At 35.0% G+C, this 27,182-nt stretch overlaps 1 protein-coding gene across 9 annotated transcripts in view; it reads left to right on the forward strand.

Moving 5' to 3' along the window:
• Positions 1-27,182, forward strand: part of YTHDF3 (YTH N6-methyladenosine RNA binding protein F3) — a 94,626-nt gene that overhangs the window by 7,187 nt on the left and 60,257 nt on the right. For 8 of the 9 annotated variants that reach the window (XR_009536283.1, XR_009536281.1, XR_009536282.1 and 5 more), the window contains one exon: positions 8,317-9,906. Coding sequence is in view for 6 of the 9 variants with exons in the window: in XM_060127260.1 (XP_059983243.1) it covers positions 8,317-9,906 (1,590 nt within the window). In the remaining 3 variants the exon portion in view is untranslated. Of the gene's footprint in view, positions 1-8,316; positions 9,907-23,544; positions 26,656-27,182 lie in introns of those variants that run through there. The other variant, XM_060127259.1, reaches the window with a different exon arrangement.

Here is a 27,182-nt window from a genome sequence, read left to right on the forward strand (position 1 = left end):
GATTGGAGATGGCTGAAACTAGGTTACGAAATACAGGGATATGAAGATGAACATTTGTATGTATTGTAGTTAGATTTTTTTTTTTGACTGTTGAATTTAATCTTTTAATGCTGCTGCCATATCTTCATAGCTAAAGCACATTATAAGGTTTAATTAGCTAGAAGTTTGTGGGAGAAGACTAGTTTGTGCCTGAAATTTTTGGTTAGTATAATTAAAGTTTTAATATAACCTGGTATGTAATCTGGTAGCATAGGAAATAGAATTAAAGATATTATAAACACACTTGCTTATATATTGTAGGCATGGAGAATTTCATCAAATCAAATAACTGGTCGCTTTTGAGGTTCTTCTGTGTTTGAATTTTTCACAAATAATCTTGTGATTTTTGTATATAGGAATAATTTATATTTAAACATTGACCAAAAGAATGGTATTTCTTAGTCTCTGTATACCAATTCTGCATCTCTTTCTGTTTGTTAATAAAAATGTCGCTACTAGAAATAAATTAAAAAAGAAACTTTCATTATTAACCAGTTTCGTCAGAGAGAACATTCTGGAATGAAACTGCTTAGTTGTTTTGCTTATAAAAAGACATATGAAAAATGTACCTTGAAATCTTAACCTAGATTTTTTTAGCTTATAAAAGAATAAGGAACCAAATATTGTTACAGAACTTTGCAGTTGCAGAGAAAATTTGAAAAAAAAGTAGTTTCCAATTTGTGGAATGTACAGTTATTTTTAGGACTTTGGAGAGCCATGGTTATGTTCAACCTGATCTACATTTATTTCTCTTTAACCACCCCCTTCTATCTGTTGATCTACATCCCTAGCGTATGTTGGGAGGGAATAAATAAATAAGAAAAAATAAAAATGGGTGATAAAAATCTATGAAAGTTTGGCTACTTTAAAAAAAATGAAAAAGTTCATTTCATTCTTATGTAATCTACCTTTATGATCTCAATAACAAATTTACTTTCCACCTAAAGGTTGTGAAAGAATATATCACTGGAAAATAGGGCAAGATCATTTGTTGTGAAGTGTAGTGCAAGTTTTAAAAGAAATATATTCTGTTCTATTTGGTCCCATACAGTAATCTCAGTTAACATCCTTATGGCAGTGTTTCCAACTTTTTTGAGAAATTCTGATATAATGAGGTGTAGTAGATATTCTCCTAAAAAGATCTCCATGATCAGATAAGTTTGGGAAATTTATTTGGTTTACATAATTGTTTTTTGCTACTTGATTTTATACTTTTTGTATTTTAATGTAAAATGATTTTTTAAGACAAGGGTATGGTATGAATATTCTCTGACTTGTTCAAACTCTATTTTCAAGAAATTTTAATGGATTATAAATGTTTGAGAATTGCTACCTGTGAGAATCTTCTCGTTTTATTTGATAACAGATGTTTCATAATTTATTTGTCACAGGGGCTTAGAAGATTGGTTTTTTGGCATTCCACAGAGATGCTTCAGGTCTGCCTAGGGGAGACCTGGGGAGGGTAATCTGGATCCTACCCGTGCAGCAGCCAGAGCTGTGCTTTGCTTTTCATGTGTTTTTATATGTTGGAATTCTGCATAAGATTTCACATAAAGTGTTGGAAAGTCATTATTTTTTAAGACTATAAGGGCATTTACCTTAGTGAACCCAGTTTTTAAATTGAATCATAAAAGTTTCCTTATGTTGGGGCAAAAACATCTATAAAAGGTTTGTTTTAATGTGATGTTTAAATGGAAGGTCTTATACTTTATATTAATTAAATCACTTACTGATGTTAGCATCAATGTAATGTGTTCTTTAAAGAGAAGTCTTAAAGTTTAATACCAGTACGGCTATATTTTACCTCCCTCTCCTTGCCAGTGCTGATGAATAGGTTTTCAGCAATTATCTTTCTGTAATAACTAAAAATAATTGTCTAACCAGGATACATATTTACCTTTTAAAGAATACTAGCACTATAGAATATTGAAAACTGGGTTTATTGGAGAGCAGAATTGAAAATTATCTGAAATCTTAAAGGTAAGCTGTACAGAATTTAAATTTATCGTAGTTACTTAGCTAAAATAGAAAAGTTTTTACAAATTGACCTTTTAAAGTACACTATTGAAAAGTGGATTTATTGATGAAATATCTAAAGTAATTATTTTCAGATGTAAAGTTATACAAGTATTTGTTGTACTGACCTAGCTGAAATAATTGGCTAATTAAAAAAAATTTTCAACTAAATATACAGGATGTCTTTAAAATTAAATCCCTTCTTCTGATTTTAATATTATAAATAATAAAAATGATATTCTTTAGTCTAGAAAAGTTTTTAATGTTTGTTTTATATGCTTAGATCTAAATCAGATCAAACCCAGGGATGCTTTAAAAACAGGTTGTTGGCCTTTTACTTCTGTGGCAGCATATTCTATTTTCTCATGTTCAAGTTCTCAGGGAATAATTTTCATAGTAATTTTAAAAGTAAACGTATGTCCTTCAGGACTTAAAATTAGTTCTCTGTAGTTCCTCGGAATAATCTGACGATTAAGTTGATTAAAAATTCAGGTTTAATTGTTACTGTTCAAGATGCTGTGTAATTTGTGCATATACATTTGAAGAATAAATTGAAAAAAATGAAGTTTGAATTGGTCTGCCTGTATATATGGGGAAATAAATTCCTAGCCATGCTTATCAGAGAAGAGGTATAGAGAACTAAGACAGTAACAGATTTTTTCTGTCCGTGTTATTACTGCCCTTAGGTAAGGTTTTCATTATCTCTGCTGTTGGAGTGATTTCTTAACTGGTAATTCCATATTGCCACTCAGCAGTCCTCTTAAAGTCCAAGTCTGTTGCCGTCGTCATGTTAAAGACTTACCAAAGCTTCACCACAGTGGATGTATTCACTATATGAGAGCCCTTAAAAGGGCTCCACTTCCCTCCGTGCCTCATCTTTGGTCAACTTTATCCATGTAACTTATTTAGGGAATAGGACTTCTTATTTTCTGAAAATATAAGTATTTTCTGAATATTTTCTTTCATGATCTCAAGCTTTCCATTTATATATATGATGCACACACACAGACTCTCATGTTTGTCACTTCATGAAGTCTTTTGATTTTCCAGTTACTTGCCCCCTCCTCTTTGTACTAGAGTTTTTGTTTTGCTTTCTTCTTATTTCTGTAACAATACCTATCAAATTGCAGGGTAAATATGTCTTCCCTACTAGACCTGTGAAGCGTTCCAGGTCAGAGACCATGTCCTTTATCTTATTTTCTAGGTTATCCAATGTACTCAAGGATTCTAGGTTGATTCTAGGTAGACTGGCACTGTATCTGGCATGTAGTAGGCATTCATTAAGCATTTATTGAATAAGTAGATTAGGTTAACTGCTAGAATTAGGGAATGAAGAAGTATGCTTGATGAAATATTCAGATTAATTGAGTATAATGTATGATACATTTTTTCTTATGACATCTATGTGATTAAATATGCGTGTATTTTACTTTTTGAGAAGTACAATAATATTTTTAAAATAACAGAAGAAAATGTACATAAACATTAAAAGTATATTAAATTTCACTTAACTTTTTGTTAATCTAGTAGTTAGTTCTGGGGTTTGAAGTACCTCAGGTTCTTAATGGAAAACAGTTTCCGTTTTTCTATGCAGATGTGCTGTTTTTGGTGAATAATACCTTAACCGTTTTTTATTGAACTTCTAGGACATTGTACAATGTTCTTTCTTGGAAGTTTGGATATTTATGAAGTAAAAATAGGTATTAAGTTACTATAACTGAAAGACTCAGTTATAATTGAGTTGTATTAAAGTGTCCTCAGGTCAGAACAGTAATCATGAACTTTTTCTTAGTATTGTTCAAGTTTTCTTTGAGATAATAGAAAAACAATTGACCTGACTCACAAGGCTAAGAAATGATAATTATAAATGATTTTGAAATTCAAAGGAAGAGTTTTTCATCTTTTCTATATTTTAGTTTTCAAATTAAAACAAGATTAACTCCTGTACTTCAGTATAGCACTTTGCAGTTAACAACTAGATTTTTAAAGATATGTAATTGATTAGAGCATTTTACCGACGAAGAAGCAGGGTTAGAGAAATTAAATGATCTGATGATCACTGACATAGAAACTGCAAAAGTAGGGAATAACTACTGTTGATTGAATATTTAGTGTGTCCTAGGTACATTATCTTTATTTCTTTTTAATATTCGAGAAAACTCAAGTTTTAAGTAACTTGATACTGGCTTCACACAGCTGATAAGTACTGGGTTGGGATTAGAATTTAGTTACCTCGTGGTTCACATCCATCTTCAGGTTGCGTTTCTAAGTTTATGCTCTAGGTAAAGGGTTTGTGGATCTGTTACTTTACAAGTATGTTTCATTATATCCATTGATTATTATATATCATTTTTTATGTGTACATATTGTTATTTTCCCCTTTTCAATTAGTCTTTTGAGGAAGTGCCACACATTTCATATCACTTTCTTAAAGGTTATATATCTTTACACAACAAAGTAAAATTTCACTATTACTGACCAATTTCAGAATTATGAATAAACTATTTTAAAGTGATTATTTGGACATAAACTGTTAAATTGATTGTACCTCGTTGTACCAGGTTTGAAGTAAAAGGTGAAAGAAAGTTTTGAGTTTCTGTTTTCCATCATCAGTAGGTGGAAATTTTGTTCCCCTTCATTCCACTTAGCTAGCAATTAAAAATCTATCTTACATTTAGCAAAACGTTTAAAAATATTTCCAATTATAATTGAAGCTCTGCTAATACAAAATGTGTTGACCATATCTTACTTTTAAACGTTAGTAGTTTCCTACAGCTTTGTTCTTACTAGAACCCAAACCAAAACCCTTGCCTTTTGGAAGGAGACTGCTTAAGTTACTTTCGTAAAGCTGAGGAAAAAACATCTCATTCAGCTAAAACTACTGAAAGAATTAGGAAATAAATAGCATTGTTTGATAAACAGGTGAAAGCAGGCCATTTATCCAATGTACTCAAGGATTCTAGGTTATCCACTGTACTCAAGGATTCTAGGTTGGTAGCATAGAAACACTGTGGATGGCTCTGTAGTCAGGTAGGGACAGCAGTTGCATCTCTGCTCATTAGCTTGAGCTGACTGTTTGACAAGGCCCTTGTGATTAATGGAGCACATTTTAAAGTAATTTAAACTTACCGTTTTGACAAAATTAGTAGTTTAGGGGTGAAGTAGTAAAACCCATGATTTAAAAAATAATTGAAAAGATATTTAATAAAAGGCCCCACAACAAAAGAGTGTGGACCTGCTCCAGCCCCAGAAGTGGCAGAATTGGTGAAAATTTGTTACCCATTTAATCTAATAATATAGCTTGGGGGGGCTTTTTTTTTTAATAGGAATCAGTATATATTAGATAATGTATTAAAACCGGGTTGACAGACTGACCCAGGGACCAAAACTTGTTTTCTTTGAGGAAACCCTTGAGCTAGCAGCTTTCTAAAGGGTTGTTAAAAGAAGATGAATATGGGACTGCAACCAGATGCCGTATTGGGCTTTTGCAGAGCTTAAAATATTTGCCTTTTGGCTCTTTAGTTTGCTGATTCCTGAGTCATGTGATGGATATAGACAAATTAGGAACCTGATGTGTAACTGTTGCGCAAAATTCAGCATTTGTGAGGGTGAAGTAAGAATATTCAACATAAGTTACGAGTATAATTTTGCAAACACTTTATCATGATGAATGAACTTAAAAATTTTCCACCTTGTCTGTTTTTCCACTCCCACATCCAGGTAAAGACTTACTAAGTCCAGATTTCAACGCCAACATTCTAAATTAAAACTTTGAAACTGAAAGTGATTACCTCCATATTCAACTCAGCTTCCTTATTCTTCCCTCATGTGGAATATATTCACTTCCCTGTGCAATGTGTCTTTAACTGTAGGTTTTCTTTTAGAATGAATATTTTATATCAGTATTTTTCACAATGTACGCATTCAGTAAGTGTTTGGTTAAAAAAGTAATAAAGGGAAACCTTTAATAACTCCAAAAAAACTTAAAAGTTAAAAAAATCTTGATTGTGTATGTTCATTAATATTGGCTAAATTTGGGGGCTTTCTCAACAGTGACTTCAGTATGAAGTACTATGAATACTTTTACTTTCAATAAATAATTTGGTGATTGAATTATAAACAGGTGTGTGTGTATATCCATGGCTGCTGAAGCTTACTCATTATTAATTTCTTCAAGAATTTTTTTTTCCTTCGAAAACCACTGTTGGTGACTTTGAGCTTCCCTCAGGCTTCATTTCCTTCATACTAATATTGTGAGCATTCTTTGAATATATTTTCAAATATGGTTAACAATTATCCAATATAGTTAAGGAATATGTTCAACTAAATTAGTAAATGGTTGACACATATATTTCCAGTTTTGAATACAGTGGAATATACTTAATATCAAATGTGTTTAAAGTCTTTTTTTTCTTTAAATAATGCTGACATAGTTGTTTTTTGTTTTTAAGTTCAGGTTTTACTGAAAACACTCAGTAAATCTATGTCTTAATTATTAACTTAAATACAGCCTTTATTTGATTCTCTTGTCATTTTTATTTAATTATATGAGAGTCATTTCAAAAGGCAAAATATGAAATTAGCTTTCTTATGGACAGTGGACAGTTTTAATAGTTGTAAGGTATGTCACAAGTAACTTAATAGTAATAGTAAAGCATTTTAGTTTTCAATAATAGGCCTTTAAAAAATAAAATGAATTCCAGGTAGTATCTATGATGTAATTGTCACATATTTATATTGATATACTTTCTTGAGTGGGAAAGCAGTGGCAGAATAATCCCAAGAGAGTAACAGCCAAAAAAAACCAGAATGGATTTGCTCCATTTTGCACTTTGCTCCATTGCATTCTCCACTTTGCTCCAGGGAACTTAGAATGTCTATGTAAATAAAGTGAATAATCAGCCTTCAAAATGGTATTGACCCTTGGGAGGGGAATACAAATTGTCTTGACTAGATATTAGCTTAGTTTTTTCATCTTGCTTAATTTTACAAATTCTGAAGCTCTGTCCAAGGCTTTAAAAATCACACCTAAATCATAGAGTGAAAATCTATTACAGTTGTCCCTTGGTGTCCCTAGGGGATTGGTTTCAGGACCCCAGCTGATACCAAAATCCACAGATGCTCAAGTCCCATATATAAAATGGCGTAGTATTTGCATATAACATGCACATCCCCTGTATACTTCAGATCACCTCTAGATTACTTATAATACCAAGTACAATGTAAGTGCTATGTAAGTAGTTGCCCGTGTGGCATATTCAAGTTTTGCTTTTTGGAACTTTATGGAAATTTTTTTCCTGAATATTTTCGCTCCATGGATGTAGAACCTGTGGATTGGAGGGCTGGCTGTATCAGACATATTTTTGGCATAAGAAACGTACTTTCAAAAGAAATCTGTAGAATATTTTATTTTTTACATTGGCTAGTAACAAATTTGACTGAGTTTTTTCTTTAATAAGCTTTGATTTTTGGCAAATCACTAAATGGATGATTAATTTTATTCAAAATAAAGGTCAATTTAATTACAGTAATTCTGGAAAAAATGATAGGAACTTAACTATTTCTAAATTAAAATTCTGATTAGGAAGGTGATAAATTTGTTACGTAAAATTTAGAAAATAGGCACCTGTAACCAACCATTAAGAAACCATTAGGATTTTGTTTTCTTTTTCAAAATGAGCAAGGCAAAACAAAAATATGGATCATGCTCTAAGTATAATCTTGAATCTTTTTTTGTTTTTCCTCTCAGAGTGTGAACATTTCTCTATTCTAGTTTTTCTTTATGAAAGTACAAAATTTAATTGCTGAACTGGATTCCATCATAGAGATAAACTGTAATTCCTCTATTATTGGGCATAGTTTCCATGTTTGTTTAATCCTTGCACATAAATTTTTTGTTCATCAGTTGCTAAAAATAAAGCTAACAATCAGTGTCTCTGCAAACTTTATAAATCAGTTTTGTAGAAATTAAGAGTATTTTTAAATCGTGCACAGAGGATCTGGCTCTTAAACAAAAATAATCCCCACCATATCCCCCCAACCCACGTACCCCCGCAAAAAAATACCCTGTAATTTCATTACAGATAAAATAAAAAGTCATCAGTAAAGTTTTTCCTTGATAAAACGATCTGAAATTTTAACTTTATCTGGAACAAGTGCATCTGTTTTCCATTTATTTAAAACTATTTGATTTTACTCTTTCAGATGTTTCTCTGCCCCCTAATCTTATTTCTGTCCTGATTGTGGTCTTTTGTTTTCCAGAATAACAGCTATCCACCAATGTCAGATCCATACATGCCTAGTTACTATGCTCCATCCATTGGATTTCCATATTCTCTTGGGGAAGCAGCATGGTCCACAGCTGGAGACCAACCTATGCCATATCTGACAACCTATGGACAAATGAGTAATGGAGAACATCATTATATACCAGATGGTGTGTTTAGTCAACCTGGGGCATTAGGAAATACCCCTCCATTTCTTGGTCAACATGGATTTAACTTTTTTCCTGGTAATGCTGATTTCTCTACATGGGGGACAAGTGGATCTCAGGGACAATCAACACAAAGTTCTGCTTATAGTAGCAGTTACGGCTATCCACCTAGTTCTCTTGGGAGAGCTATTACTGATGGACAGGCTGGATTTGGCAATGATACTTTGAGTAAGGTGCCTGGCATTAGCAGTATTGAGCAAGGCATGACTGGACTGAAAATTGGTGGTGACCTGACAGCCGCAGTGACAAAAACTGTAGGAACAGCTTTGAGCAGCAGTGGTATGACTAGCATTGCAGCCAATAGTGTGCCGCCCGTTAGCAGTGCAGCGCCTAAGCCAACCTCCTGGGCTGCCATTGCCAGAAAACCTGCCAAACCTCAACCGAAACTCAAACCCAAGGGCAGCGTGGGGATCGGGGGCTCCGCCGTGCCACCACCTCCTATAAAACACAACATGAATATTGGAACTTGGGATGAAAAGGGGTCAGTGGTAAAGGCTCCAGCAGCCCAACCAGTTCTGCCTCCTCAGACTCTAGTCCAGCAGCCTCAGCCGTTAATTCAGCCGCCACCATTGGTGCAAGGCCAGCTGCCCCCGCCGCAGCCGCAGCCGCAGCCGGGAGCGCAGCCGCAGGCCCAGCCTCACCAAGCGCAGCCGCAGCCGCAGCCGCAGCCACTGCAGAATCGCTGGCTCGCTCCTCGGAACAGGGGGGCGGGCTTCCACCAGAACAGTGGAGGGGGAGGTGAAAACTTTGGTTTAGGTGTTGTTCCTGCCAGTGCTTCACCTTCAAGTGTAGAAGTGCATCCAGTGCTGGAAAAGCTAAAGGCCATAAACAACTACAATCCCAAAGACTTTGACTGGAACCTGAAGAACGGACGGGTGTTTATAATTAAAAGCTATTCTGAGGATGACATTCACCGTTCCATTAAGTACTCTATCTGGTGTAGTACTGAGCATGGTAATAAGCGTTTGGATGCCGCTTACCGTTCCCTGAATGGGAAGGGCCCACTCTATTTGCTCTTCAGCGTGAATGGCAGTGGACATTTCTGTGGAGTGGCTGAGATGAAGTCTGTTGTGGACTATAACGCGTATGCCGGTGTCTGGTCTCAGGATAAGTGGAAGGGCAAATTTGAAGTTAAATGGATCTTTGTCAAAGATGTTCCCAATAACCAGTTACGGCATATTCGCTTAGAAAATAATGACAACAAACCAGTTACCAATTCAAGGGACACCCAAGAGGTACCCCTAGAAAAAGCTAAGCAAGTGCTTAAAATAATTGCTACTTTCAAGCACACCACCTCAATCTTTGATGACTTTGCACATTATGAAAAGCGTCAAGAAGAGGAGGAAGCCATGCGTAGGGTAAGAGTACAGTGATTTTTGTGTGTAGGGTCTTTTTATTGGGGTGGTGTGTATGGATTGTAATCTTTAATGCCTTTTAATATTACATTCTGAGTTTAAGAACTTTACTCTGAAGGCAACCAGCCACTTAGCTTAAGAAACAGAACTCTGCAGACCCCCGTGAAGGCCTCGGATGCCTTTCCAAGGGTAACCCTTACTCTGAATTTGCTTCCTGCGTGTTCATACTCCTCAGGTGATAAAGGTCTTTATTCTTTATCAGAGCCCTGAGTTGTGCATTTGTAATTAAGCAGACTTAAGAACTGGCTAGGGATTCTAGTCGCTAATCTTAAACTTTAATTTTACGGGAAAATGTATTTGGAGTTTGAGACAAATAGCTTTTAAAGTACTACGTATTTTGTATTTATGATAAATAGATATTTTCCCCCAAGATTCCTGAGGCTTGTTCATAACTTGTACACTTAAAGCACTTGTACAAAATATAGTAAGGATTTGACTTTATAGGAAGGCAGCTTAGAATTGAGAAGTGGACTTAAACTCTGCAGAATTTGATTTCTAATTCTGTTATTTGCCCACTGTAAGACTCTTAAGGGAGATGTATCCTGAAGTTACACACTGTTTATTACTTGCGTCAGGTTGGCCGGGATTTGATCACAGAGCCCATAGAGCAGGACAGGCTGAGGAATATTTTCTGTTCCAAGCTACAAAAGTAAATTGCAGAGTCCTATTTATAGGAGGGAAAGAGAATGGATGGAATAGGCAACTAGCAGATTTTTCCATAGACAATACATTTAAATTTCAAATGAAGCAGGGCTTAAGTTAGAATCTTCTCCAGTAAATTATGTTGGTTACTATGGAAAGCTTCTATGTAGAAATTAAGATAAAGCACGAACTTCAACTTTATCTGTATGTAAAACATCAGTGATTCGTTTCTGTTTGTGTGCGCCTGAGTATCCTGTGGCTTTTTAGTCTGTACAGAAGAGGGAATTGTTCAAATAACAATCCTCACTGCTGAATAATGTTGAAATAATGATCCTGCCAAACCTTATGGCATATAAATATCAATTAGGGTGCTCCCTGAAAATGCAGCTTCTTGAGACCCACTCAAGGAAAATCTGATATATTTGATAAGGGACCTGGTATTGTTACAGGCACCTCAGGTGATTCTGGTGCTAGTCACTGCTGCCCTGAATTGTTAGAAATTTTGCTTTGGAATAATACATATGACTCTTAAAGGCCCTGCTCAACCTTTCCAGTGAATTGCTGAATATAATTGAGTTTTCTCCAGGTTAAATGTGGGAAGTGAGGGAAAAAGGAGGATCAAGAGTAGCTTCTGAGTTTTTGAGCTCAGCAGTTGAGTAGATTGTTCCACTGTAAGTGCCTTTACAAATAGTGAATCAGGAGAAATGATTCGACTTTTCTTTTCTTCCATCACCCAGGACAGGTCACCTTGTACGTCTTCCCACACTTCTCCTCTACCCAGTCTGAAAATTTATCTTAGTTTTATTTTTTTTATTATATAATTGTCTCAGGAATTATTTATGTTTTATAATCATATATACAACAATGATTTAAACTTTATTTTTTTATTTATTTTTTGTGGTACGTGGGCCTCTCTGGTTGCGGAGCACAGGCTCCGGACGTGCAGGCTCAGCGGCCATGGCTCACAGGCCCAGCTGCTCTGCAGCATGTGGGATCTTCCCGGACCAGGACACGAACCCGTGTCGGCAGGAGGACTCTCAACCACTGCGCCACCAGGGAAGCCCTAAACTTTATATTTTTAAACTTAAAAATTTTACATTTAAATTGTTTCATGGCTTACTGCCAGTCTTTTTATAATGTGTCTGAACCCACCTTTGACATTTTAATTTGGAGCCTAGCTTGTTTTATTACCATCATCTTTTTTTTTTTTTTTTAGGAAGAGTAATTTGATGTAATATATTTATTAAGCGCTTCTAAATCCCGAAAATGCCTTTCTTTGGCCATGATATGTGAACAACAGTTTTATTGGATATAGAAATCTTGGGTCACAGTCTTTTCATTCAGGCTTTGTTTTATAGTTTTCTATTTATAGTCTATTATTTATAGTTTTATATTATGGAGAAGTCTGGGGCCAGCCTAAATTTTCTTTCTTTGGAAATAACTATTTCTGTCTGTGTGCACAAAATTTATTCTTGCTATGTGAACATGTATATGGAATGTGCACAGTATGGGTCTCTTACAGTTTTCCTTATTCCTTCATCTGTAGGCCAAATTTGTTTCTTTTTCTTTTTCCTAGTAATGTCAAAAAATATATTGAATCTTTGTCCTTGAATGCCATTGTTTCTTATCTTCATTATTTTTCTTTGCGTTTGGAGAGTTTCTCAAAATTGAATTTCCATGTCATTGATTTGATTTACTTTGTGTTGTTTCAGTGATTTGTGAGGTTTTGTATTTTTCAATGACTGTTAGTTTGCTTACATTACCACATCTAGTTCTCCCTTCACACCTGTTGTTTTTTTACCTGAATCCCTTGTTCCAGAGTCCACTTTGATTTTTTTTTTTCCCCCTTCTTGGCCATTCTTATCTTGATTTTATTGAGCACAAAGATGACTGTTGAAAGCTTATTTCTGCTTCCTGTAATTATCATTTTTAAATTCCTTCGTCTTACATGTCTTTAATTTTTTTTAATTAACACACAGTAAAATTGTAAATTACCTTTTGCTGCCTCTTTCTAGTCAAGTGCTCCCCTCCACTAGTAAGTAATTCACTGATCTGTTCTCTCTCTCTATAAGGCGTTTTCCATAATTTTACATGAATGAAATTACAATGTGTAATCTTTTAACACTGGAGTCTTGTACTCAGCACGATGTCCTTGCAGTTTATGTTGCTTTGTGTATCAGTTCTTTGTTCCTTTTAATTCTGTCTTTCCATTGTATGGATTTACCAGTTTGTTAACCATTCATTCTTCGAAGGACATCTGGTTGCTTTCAGATTTGAAGAATGTAAATAAAGCTCCTATAAATATTTGTGTATATACCCTTAAAAAATTTTTTTTAAATCATACGGTGAAAGTCACTTTTTTGGGCTGTACAGTTTTATGAATTGTAACACATTTGTAGATTTGTGTAACCACCACTATCAGGGTACAGTATTCCCCCCAAACTATCTTTTCTTTCCCCTTTGTATTTTATCTTTCCCCAGTGTCTATCTGAACTCATTATAGTTTTGTTAGTATCCTTTTTTTCTGAAAAAATATTTTAAGACTCTTTGCTTTTTTTTTTTTTCTGTCATCATTAAACCAGGCAGAGAATCATCCGGATCAGGTATTTGCCCCCAGATAGGTTTGTTTTTGTGTGTGTGTGCTTTAATGCTTGGTGTTAGTTGCATATTCTCTTTCCATTGCAAACGTGGAGATGGGAGAGCCATGATGTATGTTGACTTTACCAGTTAAGTGATTCATCAACCTGTGAAGAGTAAGAAGGGAGAGCCAGTGCAATGGACATGCTAGTAGTTGAAATTTGACTTTCCTTTGAGTTTGAAACCACCATGTCAGGAAACCTTTTCCCCTGCTTATTAACTGTTTGGCATGTGGGATATCAAGTGTTCTTGCCGTTTTCTTTCTGGAGCTGTTAAAGTCCTTGTCCAGGCAGAAATTGTAGATACTCATTTGTAGATTTCCTCTTAGGTACGCTTGTGTTTGCACTTTGGCTTTCCAGCAAAACTACTTTCAAATACTCTTGGCATCCCAGTGATGAAGGATGTGCCTCCTGTCTATTCTAGGTCCTCCTTGGCTCCATCAGAAAGGACAAATTAGTGGTGTTTTGCTAGGATTTCCTTCACTGGTTATGCCTTTTTTCTTTTTTAAGTAAAAGGAGTTGCAAGTTATTATTTATGTTCTCTTTTAATGTGACCCCATCTGTCTTGTGTTCAGCTGAAATTCCTCAAAGCTTCTGATATGTCGAGGTCACATTTTCCCAGGTGCACATCCTTCAGAGACCTTGGGTAAAGTAGGGGTTCTTAAGCAAGACAAAAAATGGCACTACTTATAAAAGAAAAGATGGATAAAAATTTGCCTAGATTAAAATCTGTTCATCAAAAGATGCTTTAAAGAAAGTAAAAAGACATGTTAGGAACTGGGAGGAATTTGAACATAACTGACCAGAGACAGTTGTCGAGAGCATTTAAAGAACTCCTGTGAATCAGTTTAAGAAAAAAATAATCCACTACAAAGATGGGCAAAAGATATGGATAATCCTTTCATGAGAGAGGAAATAAATGTGGGTAATAAGTGTAAAAAGATATTCAGTCTTAATAATAATTCAGGAAATGCAGATCAAGACTATAATGAGAAAATATTTTATATCCACTCATTTGGCAAAATTAAGAAATTTGATAATAGCAAGTATTGGAGAGACTGTATAACAACAAAAGGTCTTATACAGTTGCAGGTGGGAGCATTGAATTGATATAGCCATGTGGGTGGGTAGTTCTGCATTTTCTTACAAAGCTGAATGTTTCAGTACCTTGTAATTCAGCAGTTGTCCTCCAGGATATATATCTATACCTAAGAGAAACTTCGCGCATACCCCAGAATACATATAAGAATGTTCTTAGGTGTACAGTTGACACTAGTAAATAACAGGGAACAACTCAAATGCAATCAGCAGGAAAAATGCTTGCTTTATGGCTTTTTTGAGCAGTTTGAGAGTACGTTTCATACGTCATGGCTCTTTACCCCAAAAAAGTATCGTATATATTTCCTAAGAATAAGGATATTCTCTCATGTAACCGTGATATTCTGTCACTTGGTCCAGAGTGTCCTTTAAGCCTTTTTTTTTTTTAAATCTTTTTTTGTAGTATAAGATCCAGGCTAAGATTAGAATAACCAAAACAGTTTTGAATAAGAACTATTTTAGAAGGCTTATACTAACCTGACTTCAAATCTTTGCCTTCCCCAAGTGTGGAAAAATTTTTTTGTGTATTTTTTAATAGAAGTTTTGTAGTTTAAAATTTTACATTTAGTTTTGTGGTTACTGTAGCTTTCTTTCATTTCTCTTCTTACTGTTTCATTTTTCTCTTTAAGTTCTTCAGCCTATTTGTGATAGCAGAAAAGAAGTTTAAAAAAAAACGAATTCCATCTTGTCATTGCTGGGTCTTTTTCATTGACTGTTTTCTTGTCCCTTTTCTGGTTATTTTAGCAGAGGAGGAATTCCCCAGCTTGCTTTGCCAGTACAGCAGCCTATGGAGGAGCTGACCAAACATACCCTGTCTGTTCATATAAAACTTGGAAAGTCAGATTCTCTATCTTAGACTGAGGGGTAGTCGTGAAACTTAAAACTGCAGGAAAAATCCATGCCAGTTATTGCAGTGTTTGTATAGTTCTTCATTCTTAGATTTGAACACATAACTTTGATATATTTGATTAAAATCAAGCTTGATGAAAAAACCAAGACAAATCCTCTAAAAGAAATAGGTATTCAGAGAGCAGAAGGTAATTTATACAACAAGATTTGATTTGTTAGGGTTCACATGGAAAAAGAAAAGAAAACCAGAAAATGTTTTTGGAAATGAGAAACAGGATTGTCAGCAGTTTTTAAAAATGTTTCTTTTTAAGCAAGTGGATTAATAAAATGTTAATGTTTTAGATCCAGTTAATCATCTGGAATTTCAAATCAGAAATTTCCAAATGTGGAATAATAGAGATGAAAAATATAAGGTGTGAAAGATGTGGTGGAAAGGAGGTCCACTATATCTAAAGGAGTCTTTAAAAAGAGTACAGGAAGAAACAGTTGGAGGGAAGAACGACTAAAGAAAAATTTCCAGAGCCAAAAGATACATGTTTTCAGAATGATGGGCTCACTGAGTAACCAGCAGGATTATTTAAAATTGTAAAAGATAAAAAAGATAAGATAAAGAGAAAAGCTTTCGGAGCAAAAGGCCTGTAAGAAAGCTACACAGGAAGGAGAGTCGGACTGTTACCAGAATTCTGTCATCTACAACTCTGGACACATATAAAATCATATTTTGTAGTATAGGGGAATGGGGCATAGAATTATGTTCTTAAAGATGAGTGTCGAATAATATCTGTGAGGGAGGAGTGCAAAATAAAGATTTCAGGTGTACAAGAGCTTAGCTACATACCCTTCATAAGAAACTTGAAGAGGTATTTCAGCAGAATGAAAAAGGAATTTAAGAAGGATAACACCTGGTAGCTGGTTATACTAGAACCATCAATAGGGACTCCGTATGCATTTTGAGTCAGAAGGTTCTCATTGTATACAGTGGACCTCAGGGCTGTAAGCCTCCGTCTGTTAAATGGCATTGTGGTATTAGAAAAACGACAGGAACCCTCAGTTGGGAAGCACTGACCTTGGAGATGCTCTTTGAGAGTAGGACTTGCTTTGTTCTTTGCTGAATCCTTAGCACCTAATGCTTGGCGCATAGTGGGTGAAGTCATAAGGACAGTCACCAGAACTAAAGATAGAGTGAGTTCTATTGTAGGGACGGGGAAGAGGAGAATATAACGTTCACTGTGATAAATTGCTCGTCATATACAATGGGAATTGATAGTGTCCGAATTGACAAGTCAAGAAATGTATATATTAGCATGCCACTTAAAGTCAGTAGTGGTAACCTATCAGAGGAAGTTGAAATAGAAAAGACTAGAGGGGGATAGGGGAGCTTTACTTTTTTACTTTAACTTGCAATTGTATGTATTACTTCTAACGATAAAGCTAGTTTGATTGGAAAATAAAGAAAACAAAAAACTGCTAATGTTCTGAGTATATTATGTCCAGTATAAATTCGAGTAGTCTACATAGCCATAGAGTCTACTTTTGACTATTTAGATAACGTTTTACTGAAATTTTACCTTTGTTATACTGAATGTGCATCATTTAGCTTCTACTATATTCTTTCATTCTTATAAATCCTTATTGATCAGTAAACAGTCTGAGGTGAGATTTTTAGTTTAATAGCTTTTAAAATTCCATATAGGAAAAATTAGTCTTTTCAGGTACCTGTAACTTTGAGATGAACTTAAGGCATAACTGTAATAAAATCCTTATTAGTTTTAATTTCCAGAACCGTCAGTGTATTTTAATCATTTATGCTATTTTGTGTCGTTGAGCCTTTCCAAAGAGTAAAGTTTAGTCCCTGATATAATTTTTTTCACAATTGGAATAATTTTGATTCTGAGATGAGATGATGTTTAGGTCTGTCTCAAAGTAATCAAGTTTGTGCTAATATACAAGAAATTACTTCAGTTGTAGTTATTTTAGTAGTAGTTACTGTTGTTAGCAGTAAGCATTTTCCTGACAGTTCTGTACTTCTTTTTTCTCAAGTGGAACATTTAGTTTAATGCTTTCCCATTAATCAGATTGCAGTTCTTAGGATCAAGAATGGTTGAAGTCTCTATCTGATGACCTTTCAGTAAACTCTTCTACAATTGTAGTTGTCTATTTGTGAGTTGATTATGATGAACAGAAACAAATTCAGTGTATAAAATCTTGCTTTTCCTTTCATCTTCACTGTAAAATTTAAAGAATATTTCTCTGGAAAACAGTTTTTGGCCCAGGATGTATCACACGTGACAGAATAAACTTACATTACGTATTTAAGTGAGTAATTCTATGATAAGACATGGAGTGATATTTGAATAATCAAGATGAATCTGTTTTTATTGTAGTAATACTCTGTTCTGAGCTTAGTAATAATTCTTTATAAGCCAGAATTGGGAAAAGAGGTACTTCAATTAGCATTTTATAACTGATTTTTTTCCCCCCCTCAGATTTATCTTGGCACCCTATAGGAGAGTTAATAGTGGCTATGTTAAGTTCCAATGTTGATAAAGAAATTTATGAGTTTTTAGGAGATGGATTATTGGGTTAATCATAGATCTTTGGGAGAGATTTGTTTCACATGGATTATGGTGTGAACAGTCATCCTTAAATTGAGTGGTATCTCAGTTGTCTATTTTTCTTTAGCAACAAATGCATGATTACAGTCAGCCCTCCATATCCACAGATGTGAACCTGCAGATAATGGAACCTGTGGATACAGGGGGCCAGCTGTAAGGGCCTTGAGCATCCTCGGATTTTGATATCCATGGGGGCCCTGGAACCAGTTCCCTGCAGGATATAGAGTGTGTGTGTGTGTGTGTGTGTGTGTGTGTGTGTGTGTGTGTGTGTGTGTGTGTGTGTGTGTGTGTGTGTGTGTGTGTGTGTGTGTGTGTGTGTGTGTATATATGTAGTATATATATAATATATATATATACACACACACCTAGGATGTAAAAGCTACAAGTGGACAGTTCCACTTGTGAACAACAATCTGGAGTATAATAATTTTATTACTTTCATTTTATCATAAAGAGTTCAAAATCTCACTCCAAAATACGGTTGCATATTGATTCGTTCGCTCGGCTTTAAGACCTTGTTACTGGGTTCCAGAGAAGTAGTGTCATCCCGCTCCTCCCACACTCCACGGACAATTCTAGCCTATGTCTTGTGTTCTAGTCAACCTTTATCACCATATATTTAGAGCCTGCGTGTTCTTTTCTTAACTGTTCCCTTATTCATTCAACAGATAAATGTTAAAGGTTACCAGTAAGCCACTTAAGATAAATAGCTCTTACTCTTTTTAAAATTTATTTATTTTATTTATTTATTTTTGGCTGCGTTGGGTCTTCGTTGCTGCGCGCGGGCTTTCTCTAGTTGTGGCGAACGGGGGCTACTCTTCGTTACGGTGTGTGGGCTTCTTATTGCGGTGGCTTCTCGTGGAGCACGGGCTCTAGGCGCATGGGCTTCAGTAGTTGTGGCGCAAGGCCTCAGTAGTTGTGGCGCACGGGCTTAGTTGCTCCGTGGCACATGGGGATCTTCCCAGACCAGGGCTCGAACCCATGTCCCCTGCATTGGCAGGCGGATTCTTAACCTCTGTACCACCAGGGAAGCCCCAATAACCCTTTCTTTGTAGAACTCAGAGGTCTTGGAGAGACAGACATAATTTCTCTCAGTAAAATTTTGTAGTTTTCACTGTTGAAAACCACATGGCTCTTACTGAATTTGTTTCTAAGTATTTTATATAATTTTTACTGCTATTGTGAATGTAATTTGTATTTTCAGTCTTCCCAGTTGTTTGCTACAATTTTAAATCAATAGAAATGTCCTATATTGTGTGACCTTGCTAAATTCACTTATTAGTTCTAGTAGTTCTAATAGAACATCCTTAGGATTTTCTGCCTAACAGATCATATCATCTGCAAATAGAGACCGTTTTACTTCTTTTTGATCTTTATGCTTTTTTTCTTGTAATTTTATTACTTGTATTACTTAAACATAAAATTAAGTGAAAACTCTAAAACCAAAATAAAACTGCACATAAACAAAAAATTTAGTGTGATGAGTGATGTTATTTTGCCGAAACTAAATCACAGCTCAAAGCATGAATTAGTCTTAAGTTTTAGAACCCTGTTTTTACTCTCATTTGGACCACCTAAACTAACACATGTTATGACTGTCCTCCACCATTTTCACTATTTGACCACCTTCCTAACTCTTCCATTTTATAGTACACTTTGAGGTTATTTGATCTTTGGTACAGATGAATAGTTTTTATATTATTAGACTGCATCTGTTCTTTTCTTAAACTTGACACACAATAAAGCATCAAATGCAAATGTGGGCACTGGAATCTTTGTAAAGTAGTTCTTTACTATAGTGTGGTCATGCAGAAGGATCAAGAATGTTAGAGTCTTCCTTCTCCCTCTTTGTAGAGGGCACCACTGTCCGCCCTTCCAGTTCAGGCCAACAATACTGGACTAATTCGCAAATTCCTCTTTCACACTCCATATCTAACCAATCTATCAGTAAGTCTTATTGGCTCTGCTTTCAGAATAGATCCAGAATCTAAACACTTTCCACTAGCTCTCCATCCTCCATTATTATTATTATTGTACTGGATGATGATTGTGCTAGCCTCCTTACTGGCCTTCCTGCTTCTACTTTTGCTCCTCTATACACTCCGTTACCATCAGAACAGCCCTTAAGAGGTCCTTCTGACAAGTGAGACTGGACTCAGTTTTCTCCTGCTTTTCTGAAGGTAGTATCAAAGTGTTGCCAACCTCAAGATACATCAGGAAATACTCCTTTTTCTAGTCTCTGGAACAGTTGGTATAAGTACAGAATTCTTGTGAAACCACATGAGCCTGGGAGTTTTTCTTTGGGTTCGATTTTTAATTGTTGGTTAAAGTTCTTTAGTTATTATAAGTCTTCAAGTTTTCTTTGTACTCTTGAATTTGTTTTGGTAAATTTTATTTTTAGGAAGTTGTTTTGTTTTAAGCTTTTTTTCGTATTGGCATTAATATTATTTTAATTTTTTTTAGCTGTGTGAGTCTTCACGATATTATTTATGCTTCATTTCTTTTTTTTAAATCAGTCTTTCCAGAGATTTTTCTATTGTCAACTTCTTTTACCCCCCAAACACCAGTTTTTATTTTTGTTCTCCTAGGCTCTCTTTATCTTTGTTTTCTGTTTCTTTATTTTCTCCTGCTGTCTTATTTGATTCATTTTACTTTGGGGGACTCAATGCTACTTACTTCCTAACATATTGAGTTGGATGATGAGCTCATTATTTTTCAGTTTTAAAAAAATGTTTTTTTAAATTCTATACATTAAATTTCTAATTTTATTTTTCAGGGCTTATTAGATTTAGTATATTTATATTGTACTGGTGTAAAAAATTTTGAATTTTTGTTATGATTTTTTGGGAGACTTTTAGAAATGTGTTTTAGATTTTCCAAATGTGGTAAGATTTTGTTTGTTGTTACCTGTCTTGCTGTTAAAATTGATGTCAGAAAATATGCTATGTATGATACTGACTCTTTGGTATTTAGATTGGTTTTCTGGTCTGGCATATAGTTCCTTTCTGTGGTTGTTCATTGTGGACCCTGTAATGATTTGGCTCCGTTTTCTGTATTCTGTATATTCAGTCTTTATTTTCATTAACTTGTCTGCTTTATCAATTACTAAGAGAAATGTGTTAAATTCTCCTGCTATAATTAGGAACCTGTCAGGTTTTCTTTGTAATTCTGAAAACTTTTAATATATGTAAAGTTGTATTTTTAGTTTAATACTGTTACAGCTTTTTATAAAAAATGTTTCTTACTTAGTATGTAGTGGTTTTTGCCTCAGTGGTTTTTGCCTTAGAATCCACTTTATCTGATATTAATATAGTTGATTAAGTCTTCATTTGGCTTGTTTTATGTTTAGGGTAAATTTCTTGTAAATCATGTGTAACTAGATTTCTTTTTTTAATTTTGAGCTCTTTTGTGTTTTCGTTAATGAACCTCCATTTTTTGATTGCTTGATAAAAATGTATAAATAATATAAATGTGTATTTCTGCCATTTTATGTTTTGTGCTTTCTAATTCACCTAGATCTTTCAAGCTCCCCTCTCCCTCCTTTCCTGTCCTACCACAGGAAAGGAGTTTTTAAAATTTTTCTCTTTTCCTGTCCACTGAGTTAGAAGTTATGCATTATGTACATAGATTTAATCTGTATATTTTATTGATTCAGTTAAAGGTGCCATAATTGATTACAGTTCAAAATGAAACAGCATCTCTAACTTCTATTTAAATAAAACATGGTCCTCATTCATATACCTAATCATCTCCCTCAGGTTAAACCTCTCTTTGTCTAGCTTATCCTTAAGTAGTATTGCCCTTTTTTTCTGTAGTTTTGGGGTTTTTCATGGAGTTGATGAATTTCTCTAGTTTTGATCAGTCATTTCATGGGGAGGAATAAGCAGTGAGCTGTTACCACTTTTTGCTTCATCTGTAATACAGTGTTTTATATCCAGCTAATTAAAGCAGGCTTCAACATTTCTCATACAAATCTGTTTCCTTCAGCTGAGAAATAAATTTCCTTTATGTTTAGGCTGGTTTTTTAAAAGCTTTAGGGCCTTTGTAAAATTAGACTACAGATTCCTGGTTCCAAATTCTTTTTTTGTCTTTTTTTTCCTTTGTTTATGTTGTTGGATTTTTGTTTTTGTTTATCCTTTGGAAACATGATTAATTAGCTGGCTCTGTGTCTGTTTTCATTTTTGTTTTTTTCTTTAGGAATATCTCACTGAAGCTTATGGGTGTATGAAATAATTCATTTGTAGTTATAGTAGGGCATTTATTTGTTAGCTTTCTGTATTAAATACTGTTATTCTAGTCTAGGAATATATAAAGATGAAAAAGAAAGGACTTTAGTAACAAAGAACTTAAAGTTCTCTTTGGAATTTATTTTTATAAATTGATTGATTGATTGATTGCTGTGTTGGGTCTTTGTTGCTGCGCCCGGGCTTTCTGTAGTTGCAGCGAGCGGGGGATACTCTTCATTGTGGTGGCTCCTCTTGTGTGGAGCACGGCCTGTAGGCGCGCAGGCTTCAGTAGTTGTGGCTCGAGAGCTCTACAGCGCAAGCTCAGTAGTTGTGGTGCACGGGCTTAGTTGCTCCACGGCATGTGGGATCTTCCTGGACCAGGGCTTGAACCCATGTCCCCTGCATTAGCAGGCGGGTTCTTAACAACTGCGCCACCAGGGAAGTGCCCTCTTTGGAATTTAAAATACAGTTTTCTGATGGTGTCACAGGGGATGGGACATTAATTTGACCATTGGCAAAGTATATACATATTTATTATGGAGCATGTGTTACTTATAGAAAAGTGGGAGTAGTGAAACCACAAATAGAGAGTCTTATAATGTGTTAGACACAGTGGCTTTCAGTGTGGTCCTTGGACCAGCAGTATTAGGATCACCTTGAACTCGTTAGAACTGCAGGCTCACAAGTTCAGCTTCAGACCTTTGCGGCCCAATAGTGAGTGTTTCCACAGCCATCCAGGTGATTCTGATGCTTGCTAAAGTATGAGAACCAGTGATGACACATTAAAGCAGATGGTGGCACAAACAAACTACGTAATGCATTCACTTGACAGGCATGCAGAGTACTAGTCATCCTTTTTTTCAAGGATAAGTGTTACACGTGGATTATTTGGTTAATAAACATCATGAAAACATCACTCAACTTATGTTCAAGGGGTTTCTGCTTTCTTAAAATAAATTATAATAATAAGTATTATTAATATTTCTTCATGTGAAAAATTATGCTGAATCTGAGAGTAGGATATGGAGGAAGCTTGTGATTCAGTGGGTTTTTTTGTTGTTTTTTTTTTAAGTTAATACTGAAAGCTTAATTTAATGCAGTTTAATGCAACTCTTTTCCTTTCCTCCTAACCCTACCTCGGCCAATAGTTTTCAAATTGCTTCAGAGGACTTCTGGTCTATTTTGATACCTCACCATCAAAAACTCACTGAAAGGGCTAGAAAGACATTATTGTAATAGTCTCACCTAAACAAAATTCTGTGGGAAAACAGAGCTGTGGTGAGGACCTATAATCTCCTGAACTAGGTCTTTGTGTTTGGACTTCTTTATTTTAAAATGGTTTGTGGTAACCACACTGAGGTGTGTATAGGTAATAGTAAATCGGTTTTAGCTAATTACTTGAAAATTAGTATTTGAAGAACTTCTTATGGAGATGGTTTACATTATAAATGCATATAGTTTAAATCATTAAATAATGATGGTGTTTTGTTAAAGGTCTTTGTGCTTTTCTTTCAGGAGAGAAATAGAAACAAACAATAACCATATGAAGATGTCCTGTTAGAATTATACAACACTAATGATGTAGACTCTGGAAATGCCTAATAAGTCAAAGAAGACGTTATTAAAGCTTTTTTCTGCTTAAGGTGACATCTTTGAACTCTAACACAGAACTGACTCTCCTTGTAATGGTTTTCATCAGCGCGTCTGCCCTTATACTCTCACCAAACACACTTGAGAACTGTAACTTCGTCAAGCACTTTCTGTCCTGAAGCTTTTACCAGTATCTGCTGTCTTTTGTAATTATGCATCCTAGCTAAGGCACAGAAGACTGAATGAATGCAAGGATTCATTAACTCTTTGAATTTGTTAAATACTAACAGTTAACCATTAGAAGTGGTTCAATGATGTAAGAGTCACACTGCTTCAACTTTTTCTTTGTTGTAGTTTTTAAATTGTCAATTTTTAGCTATTTGACAGATTAAAAGCAAAATAATCATGCCATATTTAGTCCTGGAGTTCAAGTCTAAATGTTTATGTGAAAATTATTGTAGTAAACTTTTAATATGGCAAAGCAACCTTATGCTCTATTTTAGCCAAATGAAACATAATCTGAGATTATATTAGAACATTTCCCTTGTCTTCAAACTGTTTGGTGTAACAGAATATTGATATGCAGCTTGGTGGATTTCACCAGTTAATGCACATTCTTCTCCCCTCCTTCCCCCAATAATATGTATACTGAAAAATGTGCATTTGTCTGAGGAATTATTTTGTTTGCTACCACTTAAAGAATCTCAAAATTTTGAGTAATGTACCTCAGTCTAATCAGACTTTTTATGACCTTTATAACTACATTTAAAACCCTTAATTCCTATTTCTGGGTGTTTGCGAGCCTGATTGCTATCATGAAGTAAAAAATTTATTACTCTAGGTATTCACTAGCTAAATAAACATAGTTCTTGTTTAGCAAGCATATATTGTTCCTCAACTCCTTTCTCCAGCTTTTGCAGTGTCCTGGCATCCTTAAAATATTTGAAAATATGGCCTTGATCCATGGATTAAATCAGTATCTAAGTGAATGTGTTGATGTTTTATTGATCAGATCTATATAAATGGGAATACAGCATATATCTGGGTATTCTTATAGTTATCTTTTTAACATCTTATTTTTTTCGTTAATTACATATCAACATTAATTTTGTATCTTGAAACAAATTGATTTTGTATAATTATGTGTCAGACATCTGTATTAACTGATCTGATGGCACATGGTTATGAAATAATGTACTGCCCCTTATATTACTGTTCCAAAAGGAGAAAGCTATTTAGAAAGATATGTTAAGGATGAAAATAGCAATACAGTAGATTTGAGTACCTTGATGTTTTGCATTTACTCCACTTATGTTTACATCATGTTTAGAAATGTTTTCATTTACTATGGTCTTTGGTCACTTCGATTCAAAATTTAGTGACAGATATTTCTTTGAGGCTTTCATTTGTGTGATTTTTTTTTTGTACAATGTTTTCTTAAAATGTACAAATACTGTATTCAAGCGAAAACCAATACAGTATTTGTAGCTAAATTGTAGCTACTTCACAGTGCTTTGGTAGTCCCAGGATAGTTACCAGTGTTTACTGAAGGGAACATCAAAATGTTAATAGTATATTACAAAATAAAGACTTTCTTAAAGGAAAATTGCACCTATTTTACCTTTTTTAAGAGTAAGCCATGAAATCTTGTAGTAACATGTCTCGTAACTATTTGTAATGAAAATTGGCATTTGGGTATAGTCACCACAGCAGCGTTCTGCATCCCTAGGATTATATAGGTAGGACATGTCAGAGAGGGGACACTGTCACTCGGGAGGTCCTGTTAGAGAAAACTGTACAGGGGTGACCTTGTGGAAAGGATCTGAGTCTTCTCTCTGAGGTTCTCTTCTTCTTGGTGCTTTATTAGCAACTCTGAATATTTTTATAAAACTAGTTACATTATACACGGATTGAAACTTGTTTAATTTATATTAGGTTTCTGTGTAAGAGATGTCACGGAAACACTCAGCAAGCAGGCTGATTGCAATAGCAGACTCAGAAATGTCAAATGTAACTCAGCAGTCTACTCATGGTGAGGAGTACATCCCAGTGCCTTTAACCTGGATTTCTAATATTAAGTGAAATGGGTGCAGCATTCCTTTGGGGAAAAAACCAAGACAAAACAAAAACTTTTCAATTGGTCAGTTTTTTTCCTCATTTAAATTTTCTTCCGAGTGCCTCTTCTCTCTCCCTCCTTGGTCTGTCAGTGTACAGCAAAATGTTTTTCCTCTAAGTGAGATGATCAGAAGTTGTCTCAGTAGCACAACTAATGGAAGGTTTCTTAGCTGTGGGGACTAAGAGGGAGAGAAACTGGGCTCTAGAGCAGGAGACTGATCCAGTGTTCTGAGTAATCACAAATTAAGACATTATTGGCCCAGTAACTTCCTTGCTTAATGTTTTTCCAAGATCTGGTTTGAATGTTTCTTAATTAAAGTTATCTTACGTGGGTGTTTTATTTTGAAAGGTATTATATAGTTTGTATATTTAACAGTAAGGGGGAAAATGTAACCAAAATTAGTATTCTTTCTCTATACATATTGGTACTTGAAGATTCCTTTCAGAAGAAACCCCAGCCTTTTCCTAAGTTCAGTCCTCGTTTTAACTTAAGTGATCTTTCTAATTCAAAAGCTGTGTTCTTTTTGAATACCATGCATGGGGGTTAAGCTGATGTTAAAACAGTTTGCAATAAAAGAAGAATCAGCTTAAGTCATTTAATCATTTCAAGTGCATTCTGCATCCTATAAAAATAAGTTTGAGAACTTTAAGAGAATTGTGTTTCATTAAGTTTTGCATATCTTTTGTTATGCCATGTAAATTCCCTTCTTTTTCATATGATTAAAGAAAGGTTATGATAAAATGATTAGTTCATTTACATTCACTTGTAGCAGTTACATGAGAATTTAAATTTTGTCGTGTTTGGGTTTGTTCATTCCTGTGAATGATGGTACAGTTAGGTGAGATTTTCTGTTATGGTACCCAAACTCACCATTTGGTCCTCTTTAATCTTTGAGGGTTTCAATAAAAATTGTTCACTCATATCTGTGTTCTTTCCATTTTATCTTTATAAATACAGATTGCCTTCCAGAAAACGTAACATTCTTGTCAGCTCTGTTACAAATTTCCTGATTGACATACCTTTCAAGTACAAATAGATTATGTCATTCGATTTAGTTGGCCATTTGAAATTAAGTGGGGAAATTAAAGAGAGGAAGGATCACAGTTTATCCTAATCTTTATCCACTCCAGTGAGCTTACTGAATTACATGCTCTTAACGCTAAACTTAGAGCAAAAGAGAAAGAGGCTTACTTAACAGGAGGAAGTCTTGGCACCAGCTGTCTCATAACCCTAATCCCCCATTCTTGGTACCAAGGAATGCTTTTTAATAGTGTGGACGTTTTCCTTTGGGCTGGATAGAGCTTGTGGAGATGGGATCGTGGTGACTCTGAATGGTGCGTTGATAATCATTGCTGGGCTCTCTAAGGCACTCGTTCAGATGGGGGAAACCAGAGTTTTAGTTTTGTGCTGCATACCACACTGTTAGCCTGCGATCAGAGCACAGTTT

This window comes from Lagenorhynchus albirostris, chromosome 17 (genome assembly GCF_949774975.1).
Source record: "Lagenorhynchus albirostris chromosome 17, mLagAlb1.1, whole genome shotgun sequence".
In the NCBI taxonomy this organism is placed as follows: Eukaryota; Metazoa; Chordata; class Mammalia; order Artiodactyla; family Delphinidae; genus Lagenorhynchus; species Lagenorhynchus albirostris.